The sequence below is a fragment of the Psammomys obesus genome, unplaced genomic scaffold, assembly GCF_907164565.1.
Source record: "Psammomys obesus unplaced genomic scaffold, mPsaObe1.curated_primary_1811, whole genome shotgun sequence".
Lineage (NCBI taxonomy): Eukaryota > Metazoa > Chordata > Mammalia > Rodentia > Muridae > Psammomys > Psammomys obesus.
In genome coordinates, this window is record NW_026596109.1 from 14737738 (window position 1) to 14752513 (window position 14776).

At 51.4% G+C, this 14776-nt stretch overlaps 1 protein-coding gene across 8 annotated transcripts in view; it reads left to right on the top strand.

Annotated features, from left to right (window-relative positions):
* The window catches only part of Trabd2b (TraB domain containing 2B), a 221977-nt gene that overhangs the window by 201249 nt on the left and 5952 nt on the right, over positions 1 to 14776 (top strand). For 6 of the 8 annotated variants that reach the window (XM_055628794.1, XM_055628793.1, XM_055628798.1 and 3 more), the window contains 3 exons: positions 4552 to 4642; positions 7498 to 7767; positions 13908 to 14766. In XM_055628794.1, coding sequence (XP_055484769.1) covers positions 4552 to 4642; positions 7498 to 7767; positions 13908 to 14112 — 566 coding nt within the window. In that variant the 3' untranslated portion in view covers positions 14113 to 14766. Of the gene's footprint in view, positions 1 to 4551; positions 4643 to 7497; positions 7768 to 13907; positions 14767 to 14776 lie in introns of those variants that run through there. The other 2 variants (XR_008722702.1, XM_055628800.1) reach the window with 2 other exon arrangements.

Below are 14776 nucleotides of genomic sequence, written 5' to 3' on the forward strand. Positions count from 1 at the left end.
TGTGATAATCCCTCTGCTTTCCTTCCCACTTCCCTCTTTCTGTCTCCTTGACTCCCTGTGCCCCACCCTCTCTTTCCTCTTCTGTTGTCCTCTCTGGACTCAGCAAGAGAAATGGAACGTATCTTCCTGGAGAGAACTGGCCAGAGAACAGCTGGAAGCTAATGATGGAGGGAGATGCAGAGTGGTGGCCAGGAGCCCTAGGGAGGCTGGGCAAGCCAAGCAGCCTGAGCCCCAACATTATGGGGCCCCTTTGGAAACCTTCCACCACCTTGCCTGCAGGTTCCAGCATGGGGGTGGTGCCTTGTTCAGAATTTCCAACTTTGGAGACAAGCCTAAACACTGTCTGCCAACCCCTGGGGACAGTGTATGCTGGACCCTGACTCTGGCCTGTATAGGGGCCAAACTCCTAGGATTGGTGGGATCCTGGGGAGAATCTCCAAGGTTCAGGGCCGGGCTGCAAGAACGGGGGAAACTCAGGTCTCCTGGGGACAGGATGAGATCATGGAAAGGATGTGAAGTAAAAGGCTGTGTCACTCATTCATTCAACAAACATTCGTGGAGCCATGGTGGTGCGCCAGATTTTGGCTTAACTCTGGGGACAGAGATGAATCAGGCATGGTGCCACCCTGGAAAAGCTTATATGCCATCCCCACCCCCATCAGGTGGCTCTGTGAGAGCACGTCCCAACACAGTCAGCTCCAGGCTGTGGGTAGGTCAGGTTAGCTGCACTGGGAAGGGACTAAAGAACAATGCAGTATGGCTGCAGGTGGTGGTGGCTGGGCAATCCAGCACGTTTGAGAGGAGACATCCAGGGTCTCCGTTGACTGTGAGAGGAAATGACCAGCGTGGCTTGATTAGCAATGTCTATCAGAAGCACAGCAATAACATGAAGAGAGGACAAACAGGGTTGGTGGACTCTATGGGCCACTGGGCACCACTATGTCTGAGGTAGTCATTACTACTGTAGGTCACTAAACTTACCAAAGATGAGGGTTGGTAGCTGAGGTATGAGTTGAACGAAGAGGAGGGAGGACAAGGGTAGGTTTTCACAGCTCCTGTTTGGACTGGGCAGAAGAAAACCAACCAAGGGTGTCATCAGATGAGTAAGGGCACGGTGACAAATGCACAGACTAGAAGGAGGCTTGGGCCTTGGGCACTAAGAAGGTGCAACTGTGGATCTCATGAGACCAAGCCCCAGAAAAGGTGAATGTCTGGAACACTGGTTGGGCATACAGGGTTATGTCCCTGAGTTCTAGGCACAGATCGTATAAAAGGGTTCCTCCTAGGATTTTACCAGGAAGTGAGGGAGAAGTACCACTCTCCCATCCCAGGAGAAAGGATGAGAGAGAGAGAAAAGAGTATGGCTAAGAGGAGGAGAAGGTAGAAATTTGAACTTGACCTGCTTTCTTTCTCCAAGTATCCCTGGACAGAGGAAAGCAATCTAATTCAGGAAGACTTAAGGCTGAGAGAGTGCCAGGGCTCTTCCAGCAGACAAAGGAGACACTCAGACCTCAGAGCCCAGCAACATCCCTTGAGGTCTGCACCACAGGGGCCATATAGGGCTATGCCAAGCCTGATCCCTCTGACCATCCACAGTTCAGCCTCAGAATAGTCAGTGTGTGTTATCTGCTTCTCCTACATAGCACACGATTTGGAGTTTTCTCTGGTACCTCTTGAGGACTTCTGGGCAGGTGTGGGGACCATAACTGGATCATCAGAACTTGGCTTTAAACTAATGGAAACAGAGGACTTATCTCATTGTCCAGAGCAGAGGCCATGAGGTCCTGGCAGAGTCCTTCCTCCTGGGCACTGAAAGTTGCTACCCACTCCTCTCTTCCAGCCCCACAGAGGAGAGCCAAGTGAGAGGGGAAGTCCAATTTAGCCAGGAACAGTTTCAGCTCCTTTAAGATGGCACGCTAGCCAAGGTGTTTTACCCATCCTGCCTCTCTGGGGCTTTAAGCTGTCCTCAGAGCAGGCTAAAGAGCCGCAGGTAATTTGACACTTGGGTGGAAAGACAGTGTCAACAGAAAAGCTAGTATCACAGTCTGTCTTAGCTGGCTTCTATTCCTGTAATAAAACACTAACCAAAATCAACCTAGGAGAAGAAAGGGTTTATCTTACATTTTCAGGTAACAGTTCATCGCCCAGGAAGGGTAGGGCAGGAACCTGGAGCCAGGAACTGAAGTAGAGACCAAGAAGAACGCTTCTTACTGGCTTGCTCAGCTTGCTTTCTTATACAGCCTACAACCACCTGCCCAGGGCTGGCACCATCCACAGTGGGCTGAGCCCTCTTACATCAATCATTAATCAAAACCAAAAAGAAAAAGAAATGCTCTGCAGACATGTTCACAGGCCAATCTGATGGAGGCCATTCATCATTTGAGGTTCTCTCTTCCCAGGTGACTCTGGTCTGTGTCGAATTAACAAAAACTAACCAGCACACAGGCTGACGGAGAAACGCGGGGCTTGTCCGCAGCATGCCAGGTCAGATTCTGGGGTCCTGTTCACACCTGTGCTTTTGTCGCTTCTGTGTAGAGACTACTTCAGTCTTTGCACATACTGCCCTCCACGTGAGGCCAATCGTCCTATCACCGCCCTACTCCATCCTCATCTAGTAGCACTGCCTCATCCGGGGACTCTCCTCTGTTACCACAGATGCCTGCACAACTTCCTGTGATGCCACATGCATTGTAGGTAGTATCTTGATGCCAAGGGCCAGATTCTGGGACAGAGAGGCGCTAGATTGGGGCTCAGACTGTCAGTCACCATCGAGCATGGGATACGCAACAGTCAATGTCCACTAAGCCAATGGCATAAGTTTAAGAGAAGAGGGAGGGAGTCAAGGAGAAAATGAAGGGGAAGGGGGAGGGGAGAAAAAAGCAAAAGAGAGAAAAAGGAAAGGGAGGAAGGAGAGAGGAAGGGAGAAAGAGAGGATCGTCTTTTTATGGGGGTCTTGAATGGAACAAAACTCTCCCTCGTGGACCATGAGCCAGGGAAGCCTATGTTCATCCTGTACTCCAATCCCTCCCTCTGACAGAGAGAAAACGGAGACCGAGAGGTAGCACCCAAGGGTTCAGAGGAAGTATAGCACAGGCTGGGATAGAACTCATAGCATCCTCCCTGTGTGGTGACCTTTCCAGTGATCTCTAGGTGGAACCATGGGTACTCTGACTGGACAGCTAAGGAGATATGGCTGTGTGTCAAGCTAGAGGTCCAGAGGGCTGAGGACGGCTCCCTCTGCTCCAACCACTGCCCAGGTCCTGCAGACTCCCTCTGAGTCAGGAGCTTGTCTGCTCTTAACAGCTTGTCCACCGTGTTCTCTACCTTCTTGGGGTTGTCAGCATGCTGACCTCCCCACTTCCCACCTGTCACCACTCGTCACAGGCAATCTGAGTCAGGGGACAGTGATTAAACCCCCTGCTCTCCACACCCAGGTCCTGAGCTAAATGTGAGCAGGAAGGCAATGTTACATGTGACACCATGAGGCAGACTCAGCGGGGAGAGATCCTGGAGCACTCAGGGAGCCAACCCAAAGTGCTCATACAACAAGGAGAGGGAGACCGAGAACAGGAGGGAGGGAGAGGAGAGAGCCTAATCCAGGAAGTTCCTATGTCACAGTCACCTGGCCTCCCCAGGGTACTGCCTAACCAAAGCCTGAAAGTACAGACATCTTGCCTATACCCTGGTGAGGCATGCTTCTCCCTTCTTCTGGGTCCTGGACTGAATTATCCACCTGTGTATTTATGGTATCTCATACAAAATAGATTGCACCATACATGCTTGCTGAGAGAATGAATGGGGCTGGTGGGTGAGATGTACAACTGTACAACACACACACACACACACACACACACATACACACACTGCTGAAGGCCACTTCAGGAGAGTCATTTTGTTTGCACTTTCTCTAGGTCACTGTCAGTGTCTGCTGGGTCCTGCATTCGGGAGGGTTTTATGGCTTCTCTGCTACCTGAGCCACCATGGGTAGATGGTGAAGAAATGAATCTAAGTGCTTAGATCCAGACAGCACATGCTGAGCATCTGTAAGACTCTGGCCACGTGGAAGGCTGTGGCAAGGTGGTCTCTGCCCCCTGGAGGGCTCTTAGGGAACTGAGGAAAGGAGGCATGAGTTGTTGGTGGAATTTACAAAGAGGAGCCCTAGTAATACAATAGGGAACAGTTGGGAGCCTTTGCTGCACACCAGCCCTCCCCCCCCCCCCCGCTCTCTGGAGTCCGCTTTAGAGGTGAAGAAACTGGAGCATGCAGAGGTACGGCCTGTGAGCAGCAGAGCTGGGGTGTGAATATAAGCAAGGGGGACCAGGTGTACATCTCCCCTATGATACATGGATTTGAAAAAAAAAAAAAAAAAAAACAAACAAACAAACTACTGCTACAGTATGGGCATTCTCTGTCCCAATACCCATCCAGGAGACCATTGGAGGACCTCCACGGTATAATTCATTGGCCCAGACACAAACCCAACAGGTGGCCATCTCTCTGCTGGATGGAACCTGACAAGTAGCTGAGACCATGCTACCTCTTGTGTTCCAGGTCATTTTCTGGGGAACAACACTGTCATCGATGTCCTAAGACAGGCTGGGCTGGAGGTGGACCACACACCCGCCGGGCAAGCAATCCAAAGGTGAGCATCAGGGTATACGGTGGCATTTTTGAGCTGGTTCGCTGACCAGTGCCTGGCCATATGCTGTGGTCACTGCCCCTGATGACCTGCTCAGGCCTAGAGCTGCGAAACAGATTGCTGTGAGATGGGGTCTTGTGGGAACAGGCTGGACCATGCATTGTGACTAGAGGGTGCAAGATGGGGTGAGGAGACTGGTATTCAGTCTTGCTGGGATCTCCCGGGGCAGTGGAAATGGGAGCAGAATTAAGGACGTGTAAGATTCTTAGGGTTCAGATACCATTAGATAGGGCAAGCGCCAGTGACCTCAGTTATTCTCTAGAAAGTCAATGGGCAGCCAGGCATCGAATGAACATGAGACCATGGGAAGAAGAGGCTACAGTTCGCTTTCTTTCCTGTGTCCATCTCCACTGCATGGCCCTTTTGCTGCCCCTCTCACTCATGGGCCTCTGCTTCCTGCCCATACCTGCTCCATGGCCTCTTCAGGCTGTGCCCCTAGCTTCCAACTTTCCTGCTAGGACACTCCCAGTCTGTCCACAAAGCCACTCTCCCAACCTTTTCCTGTGTGGGCTCCTATTCTGCCCCACACCACCTGTCCCCACCCTGGGATTTTCCCAAGGATGGAGACCAGCTCTGCCCATGTGAGCATCTACAGCACCAGCCTCAGACAATAACCAGCCTCTGATATCCTGAAACTGTCAGGTCAGTGTCAGGTTCCTCACACTCAGAGACATGTTCAAGCCTTTATGTAGAAACCTTCTCACCAGCCCCATTGTGAGAAGGATGGCCCCGTTGTGATTTCAGCCCCTGTCCTTTTGGTTACAAGACCCAACGTCTGAAACAGCCAGGAGTGTTGGCTGCTCATTCTCCATGCGGCTGTAGGTGCTTCTAACCCATCATAGCATGGCAAGGCAGGAACTATGAATCTTTCTGACGTAGTTGGAGCATCTAAGTCCATTAGGAACTCACTTGCAGAAGGACATGTTTGTATGACAGTCTGGTTCTGTGGCCTCCCTCAGCTCCTAACCATTTCTTGTACTCACTCTGGTCACAGGGAGCTCAAGAATGACAGAGACATTGGCCTTCCGAGGAAGCTTTCTTGGGTCCACAGAGCACAGGCCGCTCCAACCCATACACCTCCGCCCTCCCTCACCCCCATTTCCCTGTGACTTCTATAGAAACTTACGAAGCTCAGCGTTGGGATTCCATCTCAGCCTCCCACCACTTCCCATGAGCTCAGCCAGAAGTTTAGGTCAGGTATATTTGAGGAATGAGGGATCCAAGGTAGCCTTGGGTTCAAGGCATTCCTCTAGTTCCCTCCCGGCCTCTCACTTCACCCTTTTCCCTACACCCCAGGACTTTCCCTTGAAGCTCATTGTGTGTGGCCAAGCAGGGCAGGGAAGCAGGCATTAGAGGAAAGAGATCCCTCCCCTCTGCCCCCACAGCCTCCGCTGGAGGATTCTCAGCTGCAGCCTCCTGTACAGGGGAATGAAGGAACTGGCAGAGCAGAGTGGGTGGGGATGCTGAGGAGGCAGCAACAATAAAAGCCATCCTTGGCCACAGGTGCTTCCTGTAGCTATCTTTTTGTCTGACTGTTTTGAATTATCTCCTCAACAGCTGCAGCATCTCCAATAGCCTAGACCCTGGGAGTCTGGAGTTGCCATGGGGGCTGGGAGAGGATGAGCTGAACCTTTTTCTCTTCAAAGGAGAGAGAAACCCCTCAGCCACTCAGTGTGAGGGTGGAATGGGAGGACAGGCTGCTTTCAGTCCTGGGTATCACAAGCCATTTGCTTGGACACAATTCCTAAAACCACTCCAAACCCTCCAGGGCCAGATGTCGCCAAGGAATTCCTTTGGGGCCACAGAAAGCAAAGAACAATAGGAAGCGTGTCTGCAGGCTGAGAGGCATACCCTGCTTTGAGCATGAATTCTGCAAACATGAATAAATGACCCTTGGGTGCCTGCATAGACAGGACCTTATGCTTGGTGGCCCAAATCAGAGAAGTTTGGTAGGCACCAGGCACTGTGCTGGGTCCTCACCTCATTCACGCCCGTGCCATTCTGATGAAGCAGGTAGCAATATTCTTCCATCCCCTTTCTATCTAGGTGCCACTCATCCATAATCTGGGCCTTGAGTTATAAAGTGGGCTGTAGACTTTACCTATCAGCCTTCAGGTTGAGTTCTAGTGACTTAGGCCTGTCCCCACCTCCTCCACTCAAAAGATGATCAATAGATTCCAATGCACAGAGCACTGGATGAATTGATAACATGAGCAGCTTGAATAGCACCAACCATTCAATGGCCTGGGCTGCCCAATTCTGTGTTCACCTATAACCTCACAGTGTCCCCGGGGAAGTACAGACCATCATGCCCCCACTTTAAAGAACAGGAGACTGAGGCACCGCCAAATTAGCTCACTCACCTAGAGTCCCTCCACTGAAGGTATTTCTGAGTGAAAACCTGATCAAATGTGAGCATAGACCTCCTTTTCCAACCAGCACTCCCTCCCTGTGCTCTCACACCTGTCTCCGCAGTATGTTCATGTTCTCCTCCCCAACGATGTGGCCACATGGTAGCCTGTGTGTTTCACTCTGTCTTCCTCTTTAGGGTCTGAGGCATCTGTTTGGGTCACTGTTGATACTTAATTTCTAGAAAAATGCTAGCTGCAGGGGAATTTGTGGACTAAAAGATAAAAGGATCAATCAATGTTCTGTCTCTCTGTAACAGACAACAGTTGCCTTGGGTCTCTCCAGCTTACCCCAGCAGGAGCACTCTGGCCTTTCCCTTGCTTTGAAGACCTTCCCTTTGCATTCCCGGTCGCACACATGGCTCACTCACGTGCTGTTCCGCTTTGCAGTCCTGCTGCTGGGAGCCCAACTCCTTCTCCTGAGGGCACCTCTCCTGCCAGCCCAGCCCCAGCAACCCCAGCTGCTGCAGTCCCAGAAGCAACCTCAGAGACCCCCACCGCCCCTCCCGAGGAGGAGGATCCAGTCCTGTCCCCACATCTCCTGCTCCCTGACAGCCTTAGCCAGCTGGAGGAGTTCGGGAGGCAGAAGTGGCGCAAGAGGCTGAACAAACACCAGCGGCCAAGGCAGTTCAACGACCTCTGGGTCCGAATCGAGGAGAGGTGAGCAGGGAAGGGACAGGTTGTGCAGGAGCTCACCGCCTCCACTAGGGTTTAGTGTACTGCCACAGGCCCTGCTCTGAGCAAGGCCTGGCCTGCACCTGATCCATGTGTCCCATGCACTGGAGGTGAAGGCAGAAGCAAACACAGCAGGCTGGATATGTCAGAATGTGTCAGATCCCTATGCTGAGCCATGTCACTGGGGCAGGGGGACTCTGGAGGGGTTTCCCCCCTGTGAGAGAAAGGAACACCAGGCAAAGGATGCTCAGAAATGTTACTGTGAGCCAAGCTGTAAGCAGGCAGGTACAGAACACATCTTAAGGTGCTTGGACTCCCCTACCCTCTTTCTACATGCTCCTCCTGTCACCTCCTGCCTCAGCCTGTCACCAGGGCTCTCGTTGCTCCAGTATTCTGTCTACCCTCCCTGACTCAGTTTCTCTCCAGAGCAATCTCCTTAAGTCAGCTGTGTAGCAGGCATCTCCACATACAGTGAATAGTATCACTAGGGAATGTGTCAGGAAGGGACCAGAGTCTTCCCCCCCCCCCATGATAGGGAGTCCTGGATCTGCTGTTTGGACAGTGGGACCTCAGAACCCAGAGTCCTAGTCTGGTTCTTAATGCCATCCAGAATTTTCCTCAGCCATCTTGACAAAATCACCTCAAGTACTTGTTAAATAGGCAAACCTTCAGCCCCACACAGACCTCTTGCATGAGAGTCAGCAGGGCTGAGGCCTGAGGAGATGTGGACTCCAGGAGGTACTAAGTAGCTGTACTCTGGTCCGACATTTATGACTATGAACCAATGTCTGGAGCCGAAGGGCCCATCCCGGCTACCCAGAGAACCAGAAACCAACTGGTACCTTCCAGGTGGCTGAGTTAGCGACAAAAGATTGATGTAGGACAGGTCCCATCACAAACAGGATGGCAGGCACTGTCTTAAAATGACCACTAATGAATAGGCACTAAGGCTTTATGTGTCAGTGTCAGAGTGCCTCCTGTGGGCCATAGAAAATGTATCTCTTTGGAGATGTCATCGGCCTCCCTCCTACAGCAGAGGCGTCACTGTGGCTGAACTGGCTGAGACACACTAAGATAAGGTAGCATCCTTTACCCTGCCTAACTGGGTGCAGGAGCCTGGAGTTTTAGAGAGTGGCATCCTTCAGTTGTGGCCAAACTTGCAGGCTACCAGCAGTCTGCCAGAGGCTCCAGATAGTGCGACCACTCACAGTCCGGGTCAATGGACGAATCTAACTCAGAGCGTAACATGACTCTAGGCTGCCAGCTCCAGCAATGGGTCCCCAGCCCCTGTGTCCAAAAGGGGAATGCGGACAAATGACATTGGTCAGCTTCCCTTTCACAACAGGGGATCTGAAATACAGACCCTGGCTTCAGGGGAAGGGAGGGGAGTCTCCTTCACCCCGACAGGTAAAACTGTGATGGGCTGACGCAGCTCTCTGGGCTCTGGCTAGAAGAGAAGGTTCCACCAAAGAGCAGTTTGTTAAAGTTTCTTACTGCTTTTTGGGAAAGAGCAGGCCCTGTGCTCCCCAGGAAGCCCAAGTACAAAGCACAGGCTCCCACTCCCTCTTCTGCCTTCCACCTCCACTGGGTCCTCACACCCTACACCCTGTCCCCTCCACCAAGTTATTCTTGCTTTTCTCTGCTTGGGGTGGCATGCCGGCGGGCCCTTGTGATGTTCCCACAGTGCCATTTACATCTGTCATATTGTACTCTTATCAAGACTCACAGAAAGCAGGCCCGATTTGCAGGGAAGGAATCTGAGTCACCCGTAAATACACTGAGCAAATGGGTCTCAGAACTGTCATCCAAATCTAACTCTAAGGTTCATATTTGCCCCTACTGTCTACGTGCCCTTCTCATCTTCACCTGGCCAAACTCTCCTCTCTGCCCTAGACACCCATGGGAGCCTTTTCTTGGCATCATTGCCCACACTACATTTCTTTGCCTTTGATTCTAGACTGGGGACTCCTGGGCACAGATCTGGTTTGAACTGCTTCAGATCACCTGAGGCCTCACTATCGGGGGAAGAGTCTTTGAGCCTAAGGAGAATAGAACCAGGGATGCAGGCTGTAAGTGCCTGGCTGGGACACCACCTGGATCAGGCTGGCCTCCCTTCGCCCCTCATTACCCCGAGATGTAAACACAGCAGAGGAAGTTTAGAGTAGCAGCAGCCTGTGGCAGGATGATTTATGGGGACCCGTGGAAATGGCTGAGTGTGTCCATAGACAGATGCATGGCAGCAGCGGAGCATTCCCAGGAATCCCTTACCTCTGAGTACCAGATAGACAAGTAGCAGGGGAAGATGTGACCAGGGCAAGCCAGGACAGAGACTGTTCCTGTAAAACGTGGGCCTGTGGCAATCCTAAAGTGACTCCTTCTGCTCCATAAGGGCCTTGACTAGTTTCCAGAGGTTATGCCAACTCTCATTCTCCACATCCCTAAGTCTTTAAGCACACAGGTGTGTGTGTGTGTGTGTGTGTGTGTGTGTGTGTGTGTGTGTGTGTGTAAGAGAGGAGGAGGAAGGGAGGGAGGAGAGGAAATAAGGAGACACAGTGACGGCCGAATTTGAGTTGTAAGCATGTTGAGGATGCAGAGGTTAGAAAAGAGAGTACCTTCTGACTGCTGGGCACTGGCCAAAGCTAGACCCAGAGATGAACATCAGTATGTGACAGTCACAGAGCCTTGGTGAGTGCCACTAGGCAAGTACAGGCCATCCAGGGTGCACATGTCAAAGCCCTCAAAGATGGGAGGGAACACAGAACCAGAGCCAGAAGGGCTCTGCATACCTCTTGTCCACTGCCTGCTTGCTCAAGGTATTCCTCTCTCATTCTTCACAATGTGGGGTGGTCCAGGATAGTGAAAGTATCCTCATGAGGCCTGAAGTGGGTGGTACTCCATGAGGATTGGAGAAAGAAGTCATTCAATTATTTTTTTTAAATACTCTGAAAGAATCAGGCAGAGTAGTGTTGCAATCCCACGCCACAGGGCTTTAACAGTAAGAAGGTGCCTGTAAAGTCCACATCAGCTCAGCGTTGACCCCCTGGGGTGGCTGTTGCTAATGTTGTTACTTCCAGAGTCTCTGGTCTGGGGTGTCTCAGGCTCAATCTCCCCAGAATGCTGCCTCTCGAGACCTTCAGTGTGTCTTACGCTTAGAGCCATCAATAAGCCATTGGGTGGGGGCTGTGAAACATCACCTCCAATTCAGTAAAGACATCTTAGGTACCCACCTGCCACCTATTACTGTGGATTAGTACTGGTGGGGGATGGTGTCACTGAAAAAGCCCTGGAACTTCAGCTCTATAAGACTGTGGCAATTCCTGTCTATGAGCCCGTTTTTACCTCAGAATGAAAAGATCCTTTTACCCCTGGTCCACTGTGAAACTATTAGAAAGCATCAGATGGCTATCCTACAATCTGCAGGCTGAGGGAAGGGTGAAGGCATCCCTGGGCAAGAAGATCAGGACACAAGATAAGAAGGCTGATTGGGTGGAGGCAGGGGAGAAGGAAGAGGCAAGCTGAGCAAGTTGGGTCTTTGCCTACATCTGATTTCTTGACCCAAAGATGCCAGAGTCCAGTTGAGAATCACAAATTCTCCTCCAACTGATGATATGGAGGTTTCTATCATATAAGCCATGAATTCTCCAAGGCTGATGGCCCCTGAGTCTCTCTGAGGGTCTCTAAGGAAGTAACTGGAGGCTGGTCCTCTTTACCAACCTTCCTCCATCACTTTCCTGAGACTCTACTCAAGTGATTAAAAACAAAAGAAAAAGAAAACAAAAAACAAACAAACAAACAAACAAAAAAACAACTCCAGGCTTTGGCAAGGGGGCTTTCATCTTTGATTTTTGAAGAGTAAAAAGTACACTTGTGCCCCTAGTTAGGCACCAGCTCCTCATACTAGCAAGACAGTTAACATCAGTGATACCCAGTGCCGAGCCCTGGAGGGCTCCTGCAGACCTGTAATGCCAGAATTCATCCCTGCTCCAGGGAACCCCCAGGAAGGGGTGGCAACTGACAGTGTCTGACACTAGCTTCACTTGTCTGTACTTTCCTTTGGACTTTTGCCTGTGGTCTTACTTCTGGCTTTCACTGCTGGGAAGGAGTTCAAAGTCCCTGAGTCCATTCTTGCCCCTTCGCTGCGTAGATTGAGAAACTGAGGCCTAGAAAACAGTCTCGGCCCAAAGTTACAGATCAAGCTAAGGACACAGCCCAGAGCTCTGTCTTCCTGCCTTCCCACACTTGGGGTCCTGTCGGCTCAGAGCAGACTTGGCCCCTCAGTGCCAGCCATCTGCAGAGCCTGGGAATGTGCAGTGTGTTTGGTTTGGCCTCTGGGCTGTTGTGCCATGAGACAGTTTTCCCCAACATGAGCTTGTGGGGGGAAAGGGGGGGACCTGGACTGGGGGCCAACTTTGTGAGCAGAGTAAGCTAGGGAGGAAGGAGGGAGGTTGCACTCAGAGGGTCTTGCCCCCTCCCCAGTCCCACTTCATTTTCCTGGGACTCTTTCCAAGCAATAAAAACCCCACTTGGGCTCCAGGAGAGAGTTTTCATCTTTAGTTTTCAAAGTGTGAAAGAAAATGCCTATAGGTACCTTGTGAGACATAATTCCCATTTGGTCTCCTTCCCCCCACCCCCCAGCAAAAGACAGCCTGAGCCCTGGCTCCAGCCACCTCACAGGGCACCCAGGGCCCTGAAGTCAGCACTCAGTGCCTCTCAACTACCCAGGTTTGGACACACAGCAGCAGCTAGATATGGACTTGCACATACGTACGTGTGTGTGTGTGTGTGTGTGTGTGTGTGTGTGTGTGTGTGTGCGCGCCTGCATGTCTGTGTGTGTTAGAGACTGAGGTAAAGACCTCTTCTAGGCAAGGGCATTAATCTGTTCCATTGGCTGCAACAAATATGGCCTCAGTTTGACCCTGGAACCTCCACATCAGTTCAAGGTCTTACCAGGAAACATTGCATTTTGCTAACGCATTTTGCTAACAGTTCTTGCTGTGGAAGCAGATGGCCCCAGCACATCTCATCTTGTAAGGAACCCTTATCTCCATCAAGCTCGGAACAGAAACATGGCATAGGTATGGCAATGAGCATGGTGACTGCCTGTTATTAGTTGAAGAGGCAGAGACATAAAAATAATAATATATTTTTTTAAAGCCTTCTCACAGTTCCCAGGGCCAGGCACTGTTCTAAGACTCCTCAGATAGAAAGCTGTTCTTCTGCTCTCACAGAACACATGCCCCTTACAAACAACAGTGAGGGTAGGCAGGAAGTGGATCATGCTTTACGTGAGCCTTGGCTCTTCAAGGTAACAGCAAGTCGTAGGTCTGAAGGAGAGACAGGGTGAGGCAAGTCTCTAGAGGTGAGTGGGACAACAAGAGCAAGACAGTGGGCATGACAGGGATGAGGTAGAGTACATGAGGCCATGACAGTGAGCTCATGACAGGCCCCATGTGGTTGAAGGCCAGCATGGCAGGAAACAAAGCTCACTGGGTTCTGGGAGCTAAAATGTGCTAAGGAAGCCTCTGTCTGAGGCCTGTTTTGCATACATGCTCTATAGGAGCACCATGCCTGCACCACTGAGAGAGACAACGGTCTTTCTTCTCCTGCCCCATGGCTGTGCAAACCTACTTTGCCCCAGAATCTGGTTATCTGGTAGCCTCTTTGGGGCCTACCATGCTGAAAGGGGGTAGGAAGATTCATTTCAAAAGCTTATTTTGAGGATAGAAATCATGTTTGACGGGCTGGCATAGGGGATTCTCCTCCCGTGGAAAACAGGATCATGTGGTGAAAATTAAGGCAGGCGTGCGGGCGCGCTCGCGCGCGTGTGCCTCTATTCTGCCACCTTCAGCGTCCTTGGAGGGAGCAAGGGGCATAGCATCTGTAAAGAGGTAGAAGTTATACTCCAGGGACCCCCAAGCTGTCTCCTCCATGACTTTGTGATTGTTTCTGCCTGGGACCCACCCTCGTGATCAGTCACAGGTGGGCCCAACCTTGGAGGTCAGCTGAGCCAGCTGTGGGGTTCTAGGCTAGCTCCTCTTCCTTAAGCCATCTGCTTAAGATAGAGCTGAACCCCGAGATCTCCTCCTTGGGGGGCCACTGACAGTCACTGTGTTTCCTCCTTCCAGCACCACTATCTCGCCACCTCCGCTGCCCCTCCAGCCCACCCCCAGCTCCGGGACCACCAAACCCTTTGCCAAGTCCTCACACCAGCTGCAACAGCAGGACCTTGTGGGGCCTACCAGAAGCTCAGCACCTACACTGCGCCTCCCTTCTGTCATTGCTGCCACCATCGTTGTCCTCTTCCTACTATATGCCCTCGGGCCTTCCTGACCTCGACCACCCTTGCAGAGAAGCCAGAGAAATCACAGGAGTCTGTGGCCATGCCCACTGCCTGACACCACCTCAGAGGGTGCTGACACCTCAAGGCAGTTCACACAGAACAGGGACCTTATAACACGAGAGCTTTATTGTACCCAAGTTACATCTTCTTTTTTGTAGAAGGTCTTAATTTCCCATAGTGCTATGGGGCTCTTTTGTAAAATATGTGTCCATATTAAAAGAGAAAATGTATTTATTCTATCGATAAAACTATTTTTATGTAGCCTATGTTATAGTCCCTGAATTAGCCCCAAAACCAACCCAGGGAAGGAGCCCAGGTTCCCATGACTTCTGTGACCTGTGTGGACTGTGGCTTTGAATTGGCCTCAAGCCTCCTAGTCAGGCTTGGCTTCTTCTACTATTGGTGTCTCTGAGGGCAGGCAGAAAGGCAGCCCCAGCTTTTGTGAAGCTGGATTTCAGAGCCAGAGGCATGGTGGCCAGCCACCGTCCCCATCCCTGGATGTGTCCAGGCCCTGGAGGGACAATTTAAGAAGAAAAAAAAGAATGCTGCTATATTGAAGTCCTGAGTGTCTGTGGACTGGCCCTCCAGAGCTCCTGGTGAGTTTGTGGTGTGTGTGTGTGTGTGTGTGTGTGTGTGTGTGTGTGTGTGTGTGTG